General features: G+C 39.6%; 1 protein-coding gene across 1 annotated transcript; it reads left to right on the top strand.

Annotated features, from left to right (window-relative positions):
- The first annotated feature begins 6,257 nt into the window (after positions 1 to 6,257).
- tpbgl (trophoblast glycoprotein like) lies at positions 6,258 to 9,726 on the top strand. The gene has a single exon (XM_074671499.1). The coding sequence runs from the start codon at positions 6,536 to 6,538 to the stop codon at positions 7,607 to 7,609; it is 1,074 nt and encodes a 357-aa protein (XP_074527600.1). The 5' UTR covers positions 6,258 to 6,535; the 3' UTR covers positions 7,610 to 9,726.
- The last annotated feature ends 9,158 nt before the right edge of the window (positions 9,727 to 18,884 follow it).

The raw sequence follows: 18,884 nt of genomic DNA, 5'->3' as shown, positions 1-18,884 counted from the left end.
TTTTGAAGTCACAATGGCATGGAAATTATTTAACCATGCAAACCAACAGACCTCCAAATAATAAGATAGCAAAAACACAAGTTCAAAAAATGTGCTAGATATGTACTTTATGTATAATTTTTGATAGTAAATAATATACCACGCTATTACATTGACTCCTTAGTTTTCCACTCTGTCCACAGAGTGATCAGCAGCCACAGATAACTCCTCTTAGTGACTCCTCTTTGTTTGGCCCGTTGTGTATGTCTGGCCCCAGCTCACTCCATTACAAGTCTGAATGACTAATTAATGGTCTCGAGACAGGTGACACCAGCTCCTCAAGATCCATTTACACCCTCATCCCCGCAGGGCTCCGACCAAACTCCTCTGCACCTCTTCACTTCTCCCTCACCTCCATCCATCCTGCCCGCGCTCATCCCCTCATCTCTTATTCATCCAGTGGTGGAGTACTGTTTAAGAAGCAGATCTGCGGATAGATGGATGGACAGATTGAGAGACGGGACAGGTGGAGAAGACAAGTAGAGGTGCACACTGAGTTTGAAGTTGGGAGGGAGCGAGAGATAGAAAAGTAATGAGGATGATGTTTTATCTCCTCCAATCTATTCAACACTGAGATATTCGGCTCAAGTTTTTTCTGGAGGGGGAGATAGATGAACCCTGATCTCTTCCTGCCTACAAGCACAGGACACCCACACTGCTCTCCGAAGAGTTTCATGATGGGTCAGATATACAGCATTAAACCCCTGTGTGCATCTGTGTGCCTCTGTGTGTGTGCATCTGTGTGCCTCTGTGTGTGTGTGTGTGTGTGTGTGTGTGTGTGTGTGTGTGTGTGTGTGTGTGTGTGTGTGTGTGTGTGTGTGTGTGTGTGTAAGCAAACAACATTATACGTAGTTGCTATAGTCCTTCAACTCCTCAACCTGGCTGCTGCATTTGTTCGGTGTGTTCGGTGCAGTTCAGCATTATATGTGAAATGAAAATTTAAAAATAAATAAATAAATAAAATAAAAAGAATGATAGAGGTTCAAAATTAAACCACTGTTTCTCATAAAACCCTGGTTTGCCACAGTACGTCCCGTGACACCCATTATCAGACAGCTACAATAAAGGAATTTGAACCAGTGATGATAATGGAAACTCTTTGAGTCACTTTCAAAGCCTCTGTCCATACAAAGGGACAGAATTTCACTTTTTTTTATTAAAGTTAGTCCTCAGCTTAAATCTCTCTTCATGCAAATCTGTAATGAACACATGCTTAATCCGTCAAAAGTGAGATGAAAGGAAGAATTCACTGAAGTTGTTAAACAGAAAACTATTGGAAGGAGAAAGCAGCTTGCGGGAGTAGTAAAAGAGACTGATCTCTTTCTTAAAGGTCCTGATTTTTTATGTGCAAGGTGAGCGTAAGGACAAGTTGGAAGGAGAACTGCAGGACACCACAGTTCAACCCTGCAGTGCAAAATTCAGTACAGCAAAAGTGCACCTCGAAACGAATGCCCAAAACTTGTCCAAAACTCTTTGTTCTGGACACTGGGCGAATGGATGTCAGCTCCACTGGTTTCCAACCCTAAAATGTGTTTTGGTACTGTAATGGCTCAGAGTATAGGGATTAGAGTTACTGGTTACAGCATTCCACCTCAAAGTTACTTTCAGTGGTCATATAGAAACTTTCTTTTTCAGCCATGATAGTCAGCCTCCTCATTAAGAGTTATAAGACTTCAATGTTGATCTGTTAAACTTAAATTTTAGGTGACTGTATTTTCTCAAGTTGCAACTGTACAAAAAACAACCTCCCTTTCTGAAAAAGTCTTGGTGCAGATAATCCATCTGTGCTGAGAAATAGTCTGTATAAAGTGGTGGCCAAAATCATTAGAACACTTAGCATATCTAAGAGGTTTCATTTGATTTTGTTGCATTAGCCAATAAATGCCCATAAAATGAATTAAATGCCTACAAAGTCATCGTTATGTCATCCTCTACAGGCCATAGGACAGAGCCTTCAAAAGGAGATTTGGGTCATTTCTCTAATAAAAAGAACATTGAAATGATGGAGTAGCCACCTCAATTTTAGACTTCAACCCCATCCAGCGAATTTGGTCAGGTTGGAAAATTAACTGGGCAGATCTACTGCTCATTCAAAGGAAAGCTATTGGCCTGTGTTGCAGAAAGAATGGGATGACATCAGTGTTGACGTTCTCAGGAAATATATATACACAATGTCAGATACATACACTGCTAATTGCTGTAACAGGTGGAGATAACAGATATCAAAGTTAAAAGTAGATAAAAAAAAACAAACAAACAAACATAGGACTCATTTCATCTGATATTGTTTGTGCTGAGAGCAACCATCTGCATATTTCATAATCAAGATTTGAAGGCAAAAACTACCGCTGTACACTGGCCAGCCAGTTGCCTCAGACATCATAGTCAGGGTAGCAAGCTAAAAAAAAAACAACATCAATGATGTTTGCTTTTGTGTTACTGTTTGCCTGTTGTATAAATATGAGGTAAATTGGTTTCATTTCACAGCTTCTTGGTATTAAAAAAAGAACAACCAGAAGCCAAATCAAGTATTTTTAATGTCTCAATATGAAACAACTTATCTGGTACACACAAACTGTCATTTGACAGCAGCTAACATTAGGGTTAACATGTTCAGAGGTGGGAACCCTCCCTTAAATCTGGTAACCCAACCCAAAAATCCTGACCTATGACTGGCTATTTGCCTTGACTAAGGTGAAGTTTGTTTTAAAATCATTAATTCAGGACATGTCACCTGTGACCTTAAGGTTTTTGACAACATCTTGATTTTCAAGTCTGTGAAGAATTTAGTTCACAGGTGTTTCAGATGCATCAGCATTCAGCCATGCAACTTTATAAATTGAAAGAAAGAAAGAAAGAAAGAAAGAAAGAAAGAAAGAAAGAAAGAAAGAAAGAAAGAAAGAAAGAAAGAATTTTTTAAAAGAAAAATAAATACAGAGCCCAAGACAAAGACAATGCAGATGCAACAAATGGATAGATTCCCGATCCTCCTGAAAGTAGCCTGTTCACTTCTCACTGAACAGTAATAATCTTTAATAAATTCTAATCCATGCAAATTTCATCACAGCTGAAAGTTTGGTAAATTTTGAAATTTAAGGGCATGACTGAGTGGACGAGCAGGTTGGCGTGTGGCTGTTTGTTGAGAGACTAAAAGCCTACCTCAGCCCCCCTTCAATCCCGTGTGTGGGTTGTACTAGCATCACCATTATGGCCATAATTTGGCTTTAAACCTGTGGGTGACATCTCAGAGACAATGTTAATGTGTTATATGTCCTGCAATTCACCTTGAAATACATCCCAGATGTGACAAACTTTTGCTCTTTTGTAACAAAGTAATCAAGAAGAATTAGAGTTCTAACCATTCATCTGACACTCTACAATCAAACAGTTTATAACCATAAAACTCAAAGAGTAATAACATGAACAGCCCACCCTGAGTATATGTATGCTCGGTATAGATGTGTGTTTGCTGTGGCATGTATTGATTTTTGTCCTTCACTAGGGTTGCCTTGGATCTTATAGAAGAAGTCCAGCATGTGTCCATCATGCACCTGCTAGAGGGAAGATGAAGGACAGATGAGGCTGGTTGTCCAAACAAGGTTAATGAATGACGAATGACACATTAGGGATGAAATAAAGTGTTTGAGTGGGATTTAATTCCACACACTCAAATGCTATTCTGCTAATTCAGCATGTGCACCACAGCTGTCAGGAATAACCTCACTGCCAAGGCTGTTGGCAAATGGTCCCTTACACACAAGTTCACACACATGCAGACTTACACTGTAGCCAGGAGTTAAGGATGGGCAACCTTGGGTAAATCAATTACAGGGTTCAGTGTCAAATTGAAGGCCACGAGGAGGGCACCATAACAATATCCCGGTCGCAGCCACCGCTAAATCAGCTGCCTGCACCGGCAGATAGAGCAGACATCTGTGAATCAGGCAAAGGGGTCCTGAGAGGAGAGGTCGAGGTTGCCTACTGGTGTTCTTATTTGTATGGAGGAAGACATACTGTCCAATTCGCTTAGTGGCCGAAGCTGGCATTAATAGGGTCTTTTGTGCTTATCAGGAGCACCAGCAGTACGCACAATATCCATCATTTGTTAACTCTTCCTGTCTTGAGGTCTCATTGTCTCAGCTTTTTCATTCTCACTCCTTACACACACTATATAGCCATTTTAACAGAAAATTGCACACAGCACAAGACTCCCCATCACTACATGTGCTTTGCGGTTCCAATTTATCTTTATTGTGTTAAGGAATTAATTTGCTGCTATTTTGCTATGTTTACCATTTAAGGAGGAGTCTAAGCCACAGCACAAACTATCAGACAATCAATAACTGAGGAGGAATGTTTAGGTTGAAAACTTGCAGAACCAGGTCCATAAAGAAATGGACTTTCCTTCGAGACAGAACACAGCTGATCTGCCTTGAGCTGAGACCTCAACTGTAACAGTATGGGACAAATCTGAGGCTCAAATGCAGAGATCTTGCACAATATAAGGTGAAGTACTGAGGAGGACAGTCTGTGAACAGCATACTAATCCATTGTAAGGGAGCAGGCAAAAACTGAGATGTGGGGCAAAGTGAAAAAGTGAAAAACACAAGGAATAGATAATCTCACACTATAACTATAAATACAGATCATCAGAAGAAGAGGGCTGACAAAGTAGCATATGAAACAGAGGTGTAGAAAATCACTGATCTAAATATCAAAGGGTAAACTTACTTTTACTCTACACAACAAGCAAAGTACTAATCCAAACTATTTGCAGTAATGCTTATTATTACATGTTGGCTAAATTTCTCTTCACTGCTGCTTGAAAACATGTCATCATGAGTCTGAACGTGGAAAAAAAACAGCTGGGAAGGCTGGCTGTTAAGTACAATACAGATTACAGATACCCTCTTTGCTTTATCAGAACGGAACACAACACACCATGGTCTGATGGTCTTTGTCAAGATGTGTGCTCTCAACCGATGAGTAAACAAACGCAGAGAGAAAGAGTGACAAAGAGGAGTAGACCACTGTTGTGACAGGAGTAGTTATCAGTAAGGAGGAACAATAAGCTCACTGTTACTCTTCATCAGCTTTAAAATAATTTGTCAATATCATTCATCTAGAGATGTCTTTTTATCTATAACCTTTTATAAACAGCAACAACACACAACTGTGAAGAACAGATAGGCATGTCAGGGATTTTTACCCCTCTGTAATGACCCTGTACTTCTATTTATGTCCTCGGCAGACTTGAGTCGCTTTTTCTTCTACAGTTCCATCCCTTTATACTTTACTTCCATCTTTATTCACTTTATACTGAAACTTGGAGCTATCCAAGGTGCTGAACCTTTGCTGCTTCGCGCTTCTTTCCAGTCTCTTTCCATCTTTATCAGCTCATGTTACGGTTGCTGTTCACTGTGAGGGGAAAACTCTTTTTATTTCAGTGCTTTCATCTTTTCATTTGAAGACTTTCCTTGCTTCTTTTTGAACACAGAAAAAGAAACACTTTAATACAGTGGAGCACTAGAGCTCTTTGTGGAGCTATCCATGGTACTGAACCCCTAACTTCTTTTTTTTTTTTAAACTGTCTAAGATTTTCTTCTTTCTTACTGACTTCTTACATCACTTATAAAAGGTATAAGTTATCAAAGCTCTGAGTTATATCACTGTGTTCAGCTGACAGTGCATGGGCCTACATTAGTAAGCAGAGGTAAATCAGACTAAGTGTGAGCCCAGCCATGCTCATGCAAATCTCTCATCTGGAGGCAGTTGATGTATTCAGTCATATTGATTTGTTTGCAAACTCTATACTGTAGAGATGAAGAGCGTGACCAACTCTCTGAAAATGAGTTTTTCCCCTTTTGAAAAGAGGGATAAATCCAGAAACAAACTGACCGGAGCCTCATTAAATAGGCTCCACTGACCACACGTAATTACTGTGACTGATTTGCAGCAAACATGAGACGCTGTAAATTAAGGCTGTTATAATATAAACATCACGTGGGGAAGAAAACGACCGACCCTGTTGGAGTTAAATTATCCCACATATGGTGCAGTCACGATGAATTGGCTCATTTATGGCTCAGGCAACACTCAAACAAAATAATCGTAAATTAGAAGGACTTGGGAACACTTGTGGTCCCCCCCTCCTCCTCCTCTTTCTCTCTGCCTCTCTCTGTCTCTCTCTCTCTCTCGCTCTCTCTCTGTGACAGGCGTCAAAAATACCACCCAGGGAGCGCGGATCAGCAGCTTTCCTCACAGCACAGTCGGCTCTTGTTCACCACCCCGTGCTGTATCTTGCAAAAGAGAAATCCTCTGTTCTCCAACCGGAGTCCCTGAATACCGCGATGACAGCGGGGAAGAGCGTTTTTTCTGTCTTCATGCTTCAAAGTAACGGCTGCCGGCGGGCTGGTTCGACTCTACATGTCTGAGAGGATTGTGGTCCGTCACCCTCTCCCGTTAAGACGCACCTGAGTAAGCCTCTGAGACTGCAATGAGGGAAAAGATGTGGATATTTCACTCTGCCTACAATCCAAAGTGTGTTTTTTCTCTTTGGAATCAGTATTGTTGGTGTTACGCAGCACTGGTGTGTTTGTTGATCTCGCCTGTCAGGACGGATGACGCGTGCCCGTCCTCCTGCATCTGTGCCAGAGACTCGGGGACGGTGACCTGCCGTGACGGGGAGGACACCGACGTACCGGGAGACATACCTGAATGGACTTCCACCTTGATACTCAGAGGAAGAAACATTTCAACTTTACAGCGCGGTGCGTTCATGATCAACGGCACGGAGTTGGAAATGACGACACTCTCGCTCTCTTACAATAAGATTCAGTCGATTGAACCCTACGCCTTCCTGGGACTCCCCCGGCTGCATTTGCTGGACCTGAGCCACAATCAGCTGGGGTCAATCTCAGCCCGGGCTTTCCACGGGCTACTCGAGCTGCGGTCTCTTTACCTGAATCACTCTATTTTACCTGCGGCCACGGCGCAGCTCTCTATTGCGCTCAGCACTCAAAGTTTGCGGTACCTCCATCGGCTGGAGTTGGCGGGAAACGCTCTGAAATCTATTCCCTTAATGAGGTTAGATATCTATAATCTTCACACACTGGTGCTGATCAATAACTCGATAGAAAACATTGGGAGGGAAAACGTCACCAATTTGTACCAGCAAAGGCGATTACGCGTCTATTTGTCTTCAAACCCATTTCGGTGCACCTGTGAGTTGGAGGCGTTTTACTACTGGTTGAAGAACTCCTCCCAGTGCCCGGATGCAGGGTGGCTTATGTGCATCGAGCCGGAGTCCAAAAAGGGGATCCCTGTGGAGAAACTCCGAGGAGAGGACGTGGATTGTATGAATGAGAACCTGGAGGCGGTTTCGTATGTGTTCCTTGGGATAGTCCTGGCTCTGATTGGCGTAGTGTTCCTCATGGTGCTTTATCTCAACCGGGGAGGAATCAAACGGTGGCTCAACAACATCAGGGAGGCGTGCAGAGACCAGATGGAGGTGTACCATTACCGCTACGAGCAGGACTCTGACCCGAGGCTGGCCAACGTGGCTGTTTGAGCCACTGAAACATGAGGCAAGGCCTGTATGGTGAGAGGAGAGGAGCCAGAAGAAGTACTCTGTGAAAACAGGCAGGGAGGACTCCCTGTAACAGACACTATCAATAGTTTTTATATTCCAGTTTCACTTTCCCTATGAACTGCGAGAGCTCCCCTTACTGCAGAAAAATCCCACAGCCAAAGACAATAAAACACCTTCAGAGACGAACTGTTACACCACTGAACACTTCTCAGTGGGGATGTTTATACTGTACATAAATAGCTTTTCATGCAGTATGTTACCTGTTAGCATATCAGCCTAACTTTAGTATTATTTCTCTTATTAACCAAGTGACAAATGTAGACAATTAGGGTTTAAAGTGTAAGGAGTGAACGGTGAATCAATGGAATTACAGAGAGCTGCAGCCCCTGCAAAGTGTTGCAAATGAGTAGTCTACATTCATGAAACCCTGCAGGGAGAGCCAGGTAGGCAGAGTCTGTTTGTAATGCACTGAGACAGAGCATTATGCAAAGCATGCAGAGAGAAAAGTGGTGGAGAGAAGGGGACTTAAAATGAGAGTATGTTGCTGTTGGAGTGCCATGTTCGTGCAGGCATCATTTTTTCACCATGGCACAAAAGACCAAAATTGTTTCTATGAGCAGGGCTTTGATCTCTGGAAATAGCACAAGTGTGTTTCATCTGACTCCAGGTAAATTTATCAGAAAAAAAAGTGGAAAAGAGGGAGAGGCAGACTCTAACCATGCATGTGATTGTTGTAGGCGTAGAAAACCAACCGAAACATTAATAAAAGGTCAAAGAGAAATGGCGAGTTAGCAGTGTTCTGTATGTCAGTTCATTTTTGCATCGCTGCCTGGAAATGTTCATGCAAGGCTCTTAAGGTAATTTGAAAAACGAGAAAAAGTCTGTAGGAAGAAAAAAAAACATCCTTTTCTAGAGGAGGTAAAAATGTGAGTTCTATCAAGAAAGGAAAATGTCACATCCTCTCTGCCTCTGGGCTTGACACCAAGAGTCTGAACTATCATCAGATTTTTTCATTGAAGCTGCAAAAAGTATAAGGCCAGCAGAGGTGTACAAGGGGAGATGGAAGAAGGAAATAAACATGGTAAACTTAATCAGAACTGTGACTAATAAACCATGGGGAACGACAACAGACCTGTAAAATCAGTGTCTCTCCGTAGCCCAGAGCTGATCAAACCCTTTTATGAATGGTCTACATGATCAGGAGAATTAAAGAGCCAAGGTCAGTGAAGGAATGCTGGCATACGGGTGGAAATGTGTGTTAGAATGATCATTTATGTTAAATGTGCAAATCTGACAGAATCCAACAGATACAGTGAAAAACTACATGCACATATGTAACGATTGAGAACCAATATCAGCTAATATTTGGCTAATCTGCAAATTATAAGATGGCAGTTGCAGTTTTTTCAGTGTCTTTTCATGTCAAATCTTTATAACACCTGCTAAATGCTGGCAAGCTAGTATGCTAGTTCTGGTTCAGAAAGTAGAGTCTTTATGTCACCTGGTCTACTCTGAACTGCTTTCATAGATGAATGTGGCAAAAACTTTCAGCAGCCATTTGAAAAATAGACAAAAAGAATTTCAGAAATAATGAAAAAATAAAAAAATAAATAAAAATAGATTGATAGTTGTTGTTAGTTTATGGATGTAGAATGTTTTTCCGTGTCAGCAGTGCCAGCGCTACATTACAGAAAAATGACGTCTCAGTGTGAGACACTGTCACTTGTCATGTCAGGTCACATCCCAGTCACAGACATCACTTGGTCATGTCGTATACTGAGACTCATCAGGGGGGAAAAATAACAGAGCTCTGATATGAAAGGTTGTATTTTGAAATCACATACTTCATGTATGTTCAAAAACAACCCAGGACATATTTTTGCAACAGAGGTTTACACAATTGTGCTTATGTGCTTTGTGAATGTGTTTTACAAGGTGCACAAATAAGATACATTGATTTAGGGCAGAGCAAAAATTTTGAAAAAGCCTAAATGTCAGTGAGAGCCAATATGTAAAATGCAAATAAAACAATTAGAGACAAGGTTTCTACAGTGAATAAAAGGCTAAAAAGTTACCCTAACAATAGTAATATTGGCATAATGTGAAGGAGTGTGTGTGTGTGTGTGTGTGTGTGTGTGTGTGTGTGTGTGTGTGTGTGTGTGTGTGTGTGTGTGTGTGTGTGTGTGTGTGTGTGTGTGTGTGCGCGCGCGCGTGTGCACATTAGTGTGTTCTGTATCTCATCCATCTATCAGTAGCTCACCACTTGTGTGTCCACAGTGACAATGATGTATGTTCACCATTTATGCTCACTGTTAGCATGCTAAACATGAAGCAGTACAATGATGTATAGCCTTGATTCATTAAGCAAGTCATATGAGAATGGGAAGGTGAGAATCTTATTGTTTTGACCTGTTTATGGCACCAAACAAGTCATCGGTGGACCACCATTACCTTAAAGATCTGGATCCCTGTTTAAAACACAGGTTAATCACACAATTTAGCATTGTGTAAGCACTCACTCAGTTGTTTAATACTGAACACAAGGTTATCTGAGAAAAGCATTTTTCAGGGTAACTTATAGAGTCTGGATGAATCCTCAAAATAAATTACTGTTGCATGTTTTTAAAAAAAAAACAAGAAAATGGCACATGATGAACTAACGGTTTGAAACAGTTTTCTCAACAAGAAATATTGTGCTTTGTTTCACTAAGTACAAAAACATGACGTGAATACTGCGGTATTTGGATGAAGGACCTGTGTCTACAAAAGACATTTGTTTGGCACTGTCAGAAAACCCATGATGCACCAGAATACTAGGCAATGATACTTCAATGCAACATCCCAGAGCAATCATTGAGAATCAAGAGAGAAGAGGATCTCTGACGTCAACTTTGGCAACAACAAAAGTAAACCGGACACAAGTGAAATCAACCACACTTGTTTTTGTGAAAAGCACAGTTTCTAGGAGCTGATTGTGAATGCTGCAACAAAATATCCTCCAGTTGTTTTTTATTTGAAGCATACTCTGCAGTTTAAAACAGACTTAATGGTCACCACTAAAGGAAGCAAAGCGCTGCAAGACAACTTTAGTGATATAACAACAGTTAAGTGAGAAGAACTCTGAAATTAAAGTCATGAGAACCAACAGCGCAATAAAACAGCCACAAGAAACAGGCCCCCTAAAAACAGAAAAAAAAAAAAAAAACATGACAACCCTGATGCAGATCTTTGACTCATTTATCTATGTTAATGCGGCTAAAACTCCAGACAAAATGATTACACTCCCCTCCCTCCTCCACAGGCCCCTCCCATCATAAAATAAATAAATAGCCATATTCTCCAACATGCATCTGATGTACAAACTTCAGCTTGATTGGTCACAGTGTTCAATTTACCTATTAACCATATTGAGAACTGATGGTAAAAAAAAATCCTGCCTCCTGCACTGCGTCTTCTCTCTTTTCCCCCATTTCAGATTTACTCTACACCCGTCAGCTTTTTCTTTTACTTCTGGCACAAAGTCAAAAGAGGTAAGATGACAAAATGTTCTGAAGTTAAAGGAAATGGAGAGACTTCAACTTCTCTTTTCAAAGGGTTAGCTTCAACTCTGCTCTCTTGGTGCTCAACATTTGGCATTGCCTCATTACTTCTCCCATTTTTCTACATTACAAATACAGTACATTTCAAAGACCTTTCCTCTGCCCTGTCCTCTCCCTCTGTCTGTCTGCTCTCCTCCCTGGCTCCTCTTCTTCCAGGTAAATGACTTTATCCAGTTGAGTGACTTTGTAAGGACGCAGGGATGGGGTTTAAGCTGAGCCCAGCAAAAAGGAAGTAACGCAAAAAGAAAGATAAAGAAGAGGGGCATAGAGAAAAGATTCATTATAGTTCTTTAGCCCAGGCGCCAAATGCCCTTGCCGTATGCAAAAGCATGACTCATCACCCCGCTCTTTATATGAATGTCTTGAGGACTGAAGCCTAACTGCATACTGGGGGCAATGTCTTAAAATAACTGTGAAAATATGAACATACCAGTAAAAAAGCGCCAGCTATCAGTGAACTCCATTTCCTTCTACAGAGTAGGGGAAGGGGTGTGACTGCAGGAGGTAAAGTGTCAAATTTGTCTCATTAGACCTTAAATTAAACTCTTCCTGGGGTTAGATTTGGGGTGTGAAAGAGGGTTGAAGTTAAAGGGTACAATGTTGAGAACTTTTTTTAAATTGGTTGGTAGAGATCTGTGTGCTTATATTTGGAGGAGTGAAGTCGACCAGAAATTGATGTGATTTCAAATTTCGCTCATCTTTCAATTACTGCTCTTCACAAAACCAGCCAGCAGAACCTCTTCTTTCATCTCAAAGTGCACTCTTTTACTTTAAAGCATAAATCTTTCACACCCTGTCACTGCAATCAGAAGTGTATGGCAGGTTTGTTTCAGCTGCAACGGAAGTATTCAAGCAGTGAGACGGTACAGATCTTAATATGAGCTTTACTTTTGATTTCTCTTGTGCACTGGATAAAGAATAGATGCAGAATAGAAGAGATTATCCAAAAAGCACAGAGGACAAAGAATTAAATTTAATATCACAATATCAATGCATTGCTGTACAACAAATGAGTAAATCACACTATTTTAACATTTAGTTACTGTACACCACCAGCTCTATCACCAGCTTTAATGACTCAGTTAAAGTATTCAACCCCATGTTTTTCCTCTCACTCTAATTGTTGAAGTGCAGGCTGGGGGCTCTTAACAAGTTCTTATGAGATTAATTAAGCTTAAATTTGAACAATAAGAGGTTTGTTTGTTATAGGCAAGGTCATCACCCAACACTCAGAGCTAATGTCATAGAGCTCATTAGAAAGACTCCCAAGAGTAGAAAAGGCAGGAGTGAATCTTTCTTGTCTGGGGGTCAATGTGTCCTGTTTTCAGATAAACACACCCTTGGGAAAGCTATACACTTGCTATTCCATAGTGGTTTTATTTACATATATATATTATTTGATTAGAGAGCGAGGAAGACAATCAGAAACTCTATCAAAAGTATTCCACATGAATAATAATAATCACACACTTTAAGAGCTATAATCATGAGACAATAAATTCCATCTTGCCACTGCAGTCAAGTCAATATTTTCATTTTCTGGCTACTCAGCAGAGTAATTACAAAACCTGGGAACCAATACACAGAGGACACTGCAAGCTTCTGTCTGGCCTTTTAACATCAAGGTTGTGCAGGTTTTGACCAGGACCAAGAGGGTTTTAAGGAGAATGACTGGACTCTTGACCTGAGGGCAAGGTAATTTTGTTCTGTTAGTTTACCATTCGATTGGCCTTTGACCAGCAGAAAAAAGTGTGTCGAAACAAGCTGCATAGATGTCAAAAATCTATGCAAACCCCCTGACCTGCTTCACAGAGAGCGATCAGTGTGTGGAATGACTTTACTCCCTCGCTGGAGGTCAAATATTAATTCCCCAGATTTCTCACAGCAATTACAATCAAGTTCTTTCCAGGGAGGGCACAGATGCTCATTTGGGAATCAGATTATTTGGTTAATGAGAATCACAAAGATCCTTCACATCACAGGTCAGAGGAACAATTTTAAAGGTAAGATGCCCATGATACAACCTACACATCCCCCTAGAAAAACAAGGTTTTCCAAAAATCTTCACTTTGGCCTCGGTTTCACATGGACAACAGGCCTAAATGGGTAAAGATATATGCGGTTTCACAAATTCCCAGCTATGTGTGGACATGGTCTAGGTGTGTGTCAGGATGTGTTTTAAATGTGTTTCAAAGGTTTTAAGGTGCTTTAGCTTTCAAGCCCATGAGCACTAGCTTGTCTCATCTCCACTGCCTGTCTAAGCTGAACCTGTCTGGAAAACATTCAGAAAAGGTTTTGTGATAGAGAGGGAAGTTATAACTCAAGGGAAAAAGCAAACCCAAAGGTTAGAAATGTGTGTACTACATCAAAAAGTTTCCTTATCACTGTTCATGGCGTTAAACTATGGAACAGACAGAGTACAGAACTCAAATATAGGTCTGTTAAAAAAAAAAGGCATAAAGACATGATTCTCCAGAAGTGAGTCAGTGGATAAATATCACAAGGTGTTTGCTTGTTTCCAAAAAAATAATTATAATTAAAGGGAATGGTAACTACATTTGCAAATATTACATCTGTGTGAGTGTAATTTTCTGTATACATGTGTTTTATATCTGTTGTACATGTTTAAAAATGTTTGTAAACAATAGGCAGGGTTATAGTTTAATGAAACACATTTCAAAGGGTTAAGATTAATTCCTTTTCGCTCATGTAAACTGAGAAACTAAATCAATGATTGTCTTGCTCTGTGTAAATTTTTTTCTGATATCATTTATTTGTATTTTTCTGATATATTTATTGGTAATACCTCTCCAACTAGTTGCTGAATTCCCAATCTTTGTTCATGCCTGGACTTGAACCAGCAACCCTCCACTTACAAAGACAGGTCCCTAAGGACTGAGCTGCTGCTGCTGCCCCTGAGCTATTGCCTGTAATGGATTTCCCCTAGCTCCCATGTTGTTTTGCTATTTTTTGTAAAGCTCTTGCATCTCTCTCAAAACAACCACGAGTAAATGAAGACTGTTTGTTTTTATGTTTAGTACTCAATTTCATGAAAAAAAGTAGCTTACACTCCACTAACTCTGCTGTTTCTCTTTGGGTTTTCTCTTATTTGTTAGCATAATGCTAAGCGAGGATTGATCTCCTCCTGTATGAACCTGTATGAGACTGTATTGCTTTAAAAATAAGCTTTTAAGTAGCTGAAACAAATTATTTTATATCTGTGAAGAGAATAACAACACAGAGGTTTATTTCAACTTTTTTAACCTTAACTTTTGTTTGATAAAAGGCAAAGTTATATAAGTTTGATAAGTCCATGTACATATTTGGTGCTTATTGTATTGATATATAAATTAATGTTGTTTTTGAAGAAAGAAATGAAAACAAAGTTACAGTTTTTGTGGAACTGAAATAAATAAACATAATAAAGGCCAGCAGAAATGAGGGAAGATAGAAGCTTGTTTTTTGCTTAAATTATTTGAGCTCAAAATATTTACGCTTGTAATTTTGTATAGTGTGAATTGTGGGTTCTAAGGGAAAACAACGTAAGCTTATAAAGCAAGTAAAGCATTGAAAGCATCATGATTTTGTGCCATTCACACCTGTGCAATTTTGCATTCACAAAGTTGTGTCCAAAAGAAGTCTACTTTGACTTTGCATGTTATTCACTTGTGAAAATTACTTCATTGAAGACTGCTAAGCAATCTTCGAGATAAGCACCATCAAACTCTTTTTGGTATGATACCTCCTGTATACATCATGACCAAGTTGTGTGTTACTTAATAAATGTGTTTTCCAGAGCTGTTTTACAAGCTGCTGTCTGTAATCCTTATCTTTCAGCAGCTGCTTTGCAGTATCATGATATCAATTAAGCTTTAACCATCTGGCTGTCTCCTCAAGGACAGGATATGAACAGAAACTGGACCACACATTACATTGCTATAGCACAGAGTAACGGCAAAGTTTTGATGTTTGTTTACAATTCATAAACTGATACCACTACGGCCCTGCTCAACCTTTGGGAAACCGTTCTTCAAATGATCAGAGAGCATTCTCCAATCAATCCCACCACTGTCTGCTGCAGCACTTCTAATTAGCTTACAATGGTCAGTGTGTTGTAAATATGTGATGGGCAGCTCCCCATCCAAAAGTCTGTGAAAAATAAAAAGCTGTCTCAGCAGTTTGAATTTTTCATGCTGTCCTTCACTAAAGAAGGGCAGCTGATCCCCCGACCGTTCAAAACATCAGCCTGTTACCTCAGAGAGAGAGGGAGAGGCATCTGCCTGTCTGTTACTTTCAAAGAGCTTCTCACTCAGTGCAGACTCAGGAAATGCTGAATTTTAACATGCAACCTCATATACAGTCACTACAGTACAATTCTTTAAGATATGGATTTTATAATCATTTTATGTATCATATTTGAATCTGTGTGATAAACCTGACTCCAAAATCCTTGTAAGGTAAGACAAACCCTGTGATGTGAGACTGACAACCAAGCTCTTTCATCATGGTCTGATGCTCTGCAGGATACTTGGCTTACATGAGTATGTTGTTTCTTTGTTCTGTAGCTTCAGCATCATACACTCCATCATTTATTTCTATGAATTGTGAACTACTGCCCTCATGTGGCCACGCTACATCTGGACACAGTCAACTGGGGGCTTTTTCCATTTCCAGGCCAAAGTTTCCTGAGTGCAAATAGAGTTCACTTCATCTAGTGTCAGCTTCACAATCTGTTCACTCGTCTCAGCACTTAAAAATGAGTGTTGAGATTTTTCACCTTTACACTGCTGTTGATTAGTTTCTGGATTTGTGTTTAACTGAAATCCTCCCCATTCCACAATGAACATGCTTACAGAGCAATATCTGAGAACAGAAGAAAGACTTACAACAAAGCCGTTAAGAGCATAGTAACACTTGATAATAATCTAGAATAAGACAATGATATTGGCCCTTTTCTTATAATGATGGTATAAGAATACTTTAGCTGACCTAAAAAAATAATTCTTGTGTTTTTGAGTAGATTTAAAACATGATTTTTGTTTTCTTGTCTTTATTGTGTGGTTTGTTACAATTGTGTGGTACGGAGAAACTTAAGAAAAGAATAATAATAATAAAATGATTCTAAACAAAAACAAAAACAAAAAAACAAACAAAAAACCCCTTCATTTTTATATATCTCTAGCTCTTGTTCTGAGCCTGGTTCAGTGGAGGTGTCTTACTTATTACCTGAGGAAACACAGTAAGCTCAAGGGGGGTGATCTGATTTATAATACAGAGAAAATAGATTTTTATCACAACAAAAATTAATTTAGTTATGGAATTATACAGTGCAATACATGCAGACACGATGGCTGTGAAGTCATGTTTTGGATGAAATTGCTGTATCTAAATCATTGCCTTTGTTAGTCATTATAATTTTAACAGAAAGGTAAAAAGAAAACACACCTACAGACTACAGATGGGAACTGTGGATCAAATATGAGGGAGTATTTAAAGAAATAACACAAAATTAGATAAAAATAAAAGCACTTGTCAGTTATTTTTTTCCTATAAAAGAGAGTAAAGACTTTTTTTTATCAAAGGAGAGGGATGAGGATTTATCACAGTTGTTAAGCAAGGTACAGAAACAAACATTTAGTGCATCATCTTCTCCTCACTCATCAATTACATTAGTCTAACGTATCATCTGATAAATGACTTACATTAAGATGTTTAATCATATGTTCAGTGTTTTGTACAGTACTGAGAAAATGAGATTAATACGACACAAGTATGAACAGTACAGGTTTACTTCATTACAGTAAAGATTATAAAGCTAAATGTTTAGGAGGCATCATGAATGCTTGTGTTGCTGTTTGTGTAAGTTTAACAGTGTGTTACGTTTTCTGGAGGCTACCACCTGAAAAATAACATACTTGGCTGTTGGTTTTCCTATGCAAGACAATGAAGATAACTGCATTGTAACACTGTTGGCTCGACTAACTCTTTTATGTATGTATGTACAGTGGGGGAAATAAGTATTGAACGTGTCAACTTTTTTCTCATCACATTCATTTCCAAAGATGCAATTCAAACAAAATTTCTACCAGACATTGGTTTTAATAGATAATCAGACAATCCACACATGAAAAGAAATCACAATGTTCAGGTCCATAAATAATGATTATGTGGAATTTAGTGCGATAACACAGGAAAAAAGTATTTAACACACTAACTGAGACTCATCTAATACTTAGTGAAGAAGCCAGTGTTTGCAATGACAGCTTCAAGACGCTTCTTGTATGTTTTAACTAATGGCCCACACTGCTCAGGTGTGATTTTGGCCCTCTGCACAGATTGTCTTTAAATCTTGAATATTCTTTGGTGCCCTCTGGTGAACCCTTTTCTTTAGTTCTTCCCACAAATGTTCAATTGGATTTAAGTCAGGTGATTGACTAGGCCGTTCTAACAGATTGATTTTCTTTCTTTGAAACCATTTGAGAGTCAACTTTGCTGTGTGCTTTGGATCGTTGTCCTGCTGGAAGGTCCAGCCACGTCTCATCTTCATCATCCTGGTGGATGGCAGCAGATTCATATCAACAATTTCCCGATACATGGCTCCATTCATTGCTCCATCAATTACCCCATGCCATGATGCTTCCACCTCCAAACTTCACTGTTGGTGTTGTGTTTTTTGGGTGATGTGCAGTGCCATTTCTCCTCCAAACATGGTATGTAGTATGACAGCCCAAAAGTTCAATTTTGGTCTCATCTGACCAGACAACATTCTCCCAGTATTCTACAGGCTTGTCAAGATCCTGTTTAGCAAACTTTAAACAAGCTTCAACATGCCTTTTCTTGAGGAATGGAGTCTTGTGGGCTGAGCCTCCATAAAAGCCATGGCGGTGGAGTGCATTGCTTATTGTTTTCTCTGTAACAATTGTACCTGCTGCCTCCAAGTCTTTCTGGAGCACTTTCAGGGTGGTCCTTGGCTCGTTGAGTACTCTTCTGACTATCTTTCTGACTCCCTGGTCAGAAATCTTGCAAGGAGCTCCTGTGCATGGCCTGTTGATGGTAAGGTGGTGCTTCTTCCACTTGTGAATAATGGCCCCATCAGTGCTGACTGGAATATTCAGGAGCTTTGATATAAGTCTGTAACCAGTTCCATTCTGATGCCGAGCTACAATCAGGTTGCAAATGTCTTCAGAGAGCTCTTTGCCTTTACCCATCATGAGGTGTGTCATATTTAACTGCTTGGTAGAAAAAAACTACCTTTTTTTATAGGACCATCAATTTGCTCTAACCCAACTGATGTTGGTTTGCACTAATTGAAAGTTCAAGTAATAATTACTGACAGATTTCAGGTGGTATGGTGCATTTCCTTGCCGAAGTATACAGCCTTTCCATGGTGTGTTCAATACTTTTTTTCCTGTGTTATCATACTTAATTCTACATAATCATTATTTATGGACTTGAATGTCATGATTTCTTTTCATGTGTGGATAATTTGAGTTAATACCAATGTCTGATAGAAATTTTGTTTGAATTGCATCTTTGGAAATAAATGTGATGAGAATAAAGTTGACGCGTTCAATATTTATTTCCCCCACTGTATGTACGTATGTATGTATGTATGTATGTATGAGATGTTTAAATGGTTTTTGGTTTGGACATGT

Source organism: Halichoeres trimaculatus, unplaced genomic scaffold (assembly GCF_033239565.1).
Source record: "Halichoeres trimaculatus isolate MK-OKI-2021-1 unplaced genomic scaffold, fHalTri1.1 fHalTri1_scaffold_6, whole genome shotgun sequence".
NCBI classification, from domain to species: Eukaryota; Metazoa; Chordata; class Actinopteri; order Labriformes; family Labridae; genus Halichoeres; species Halichoeres trimaculatus.
The sequence above is the reverse complement of the archived record's forward strand: the minus strand, read 5'-3'. Positions and strand labels throughout refer to the sequence as shown.

What these genes read in the sequence shown, in the direction of transcription:
- tpbgl (XM_074671499.1), top strand. Translation starts at nt 6,536, where the DNA reads ATGAGGGAAAAGATGTGGATATTTCACTCTGCCTACAATCCAAAGTGT.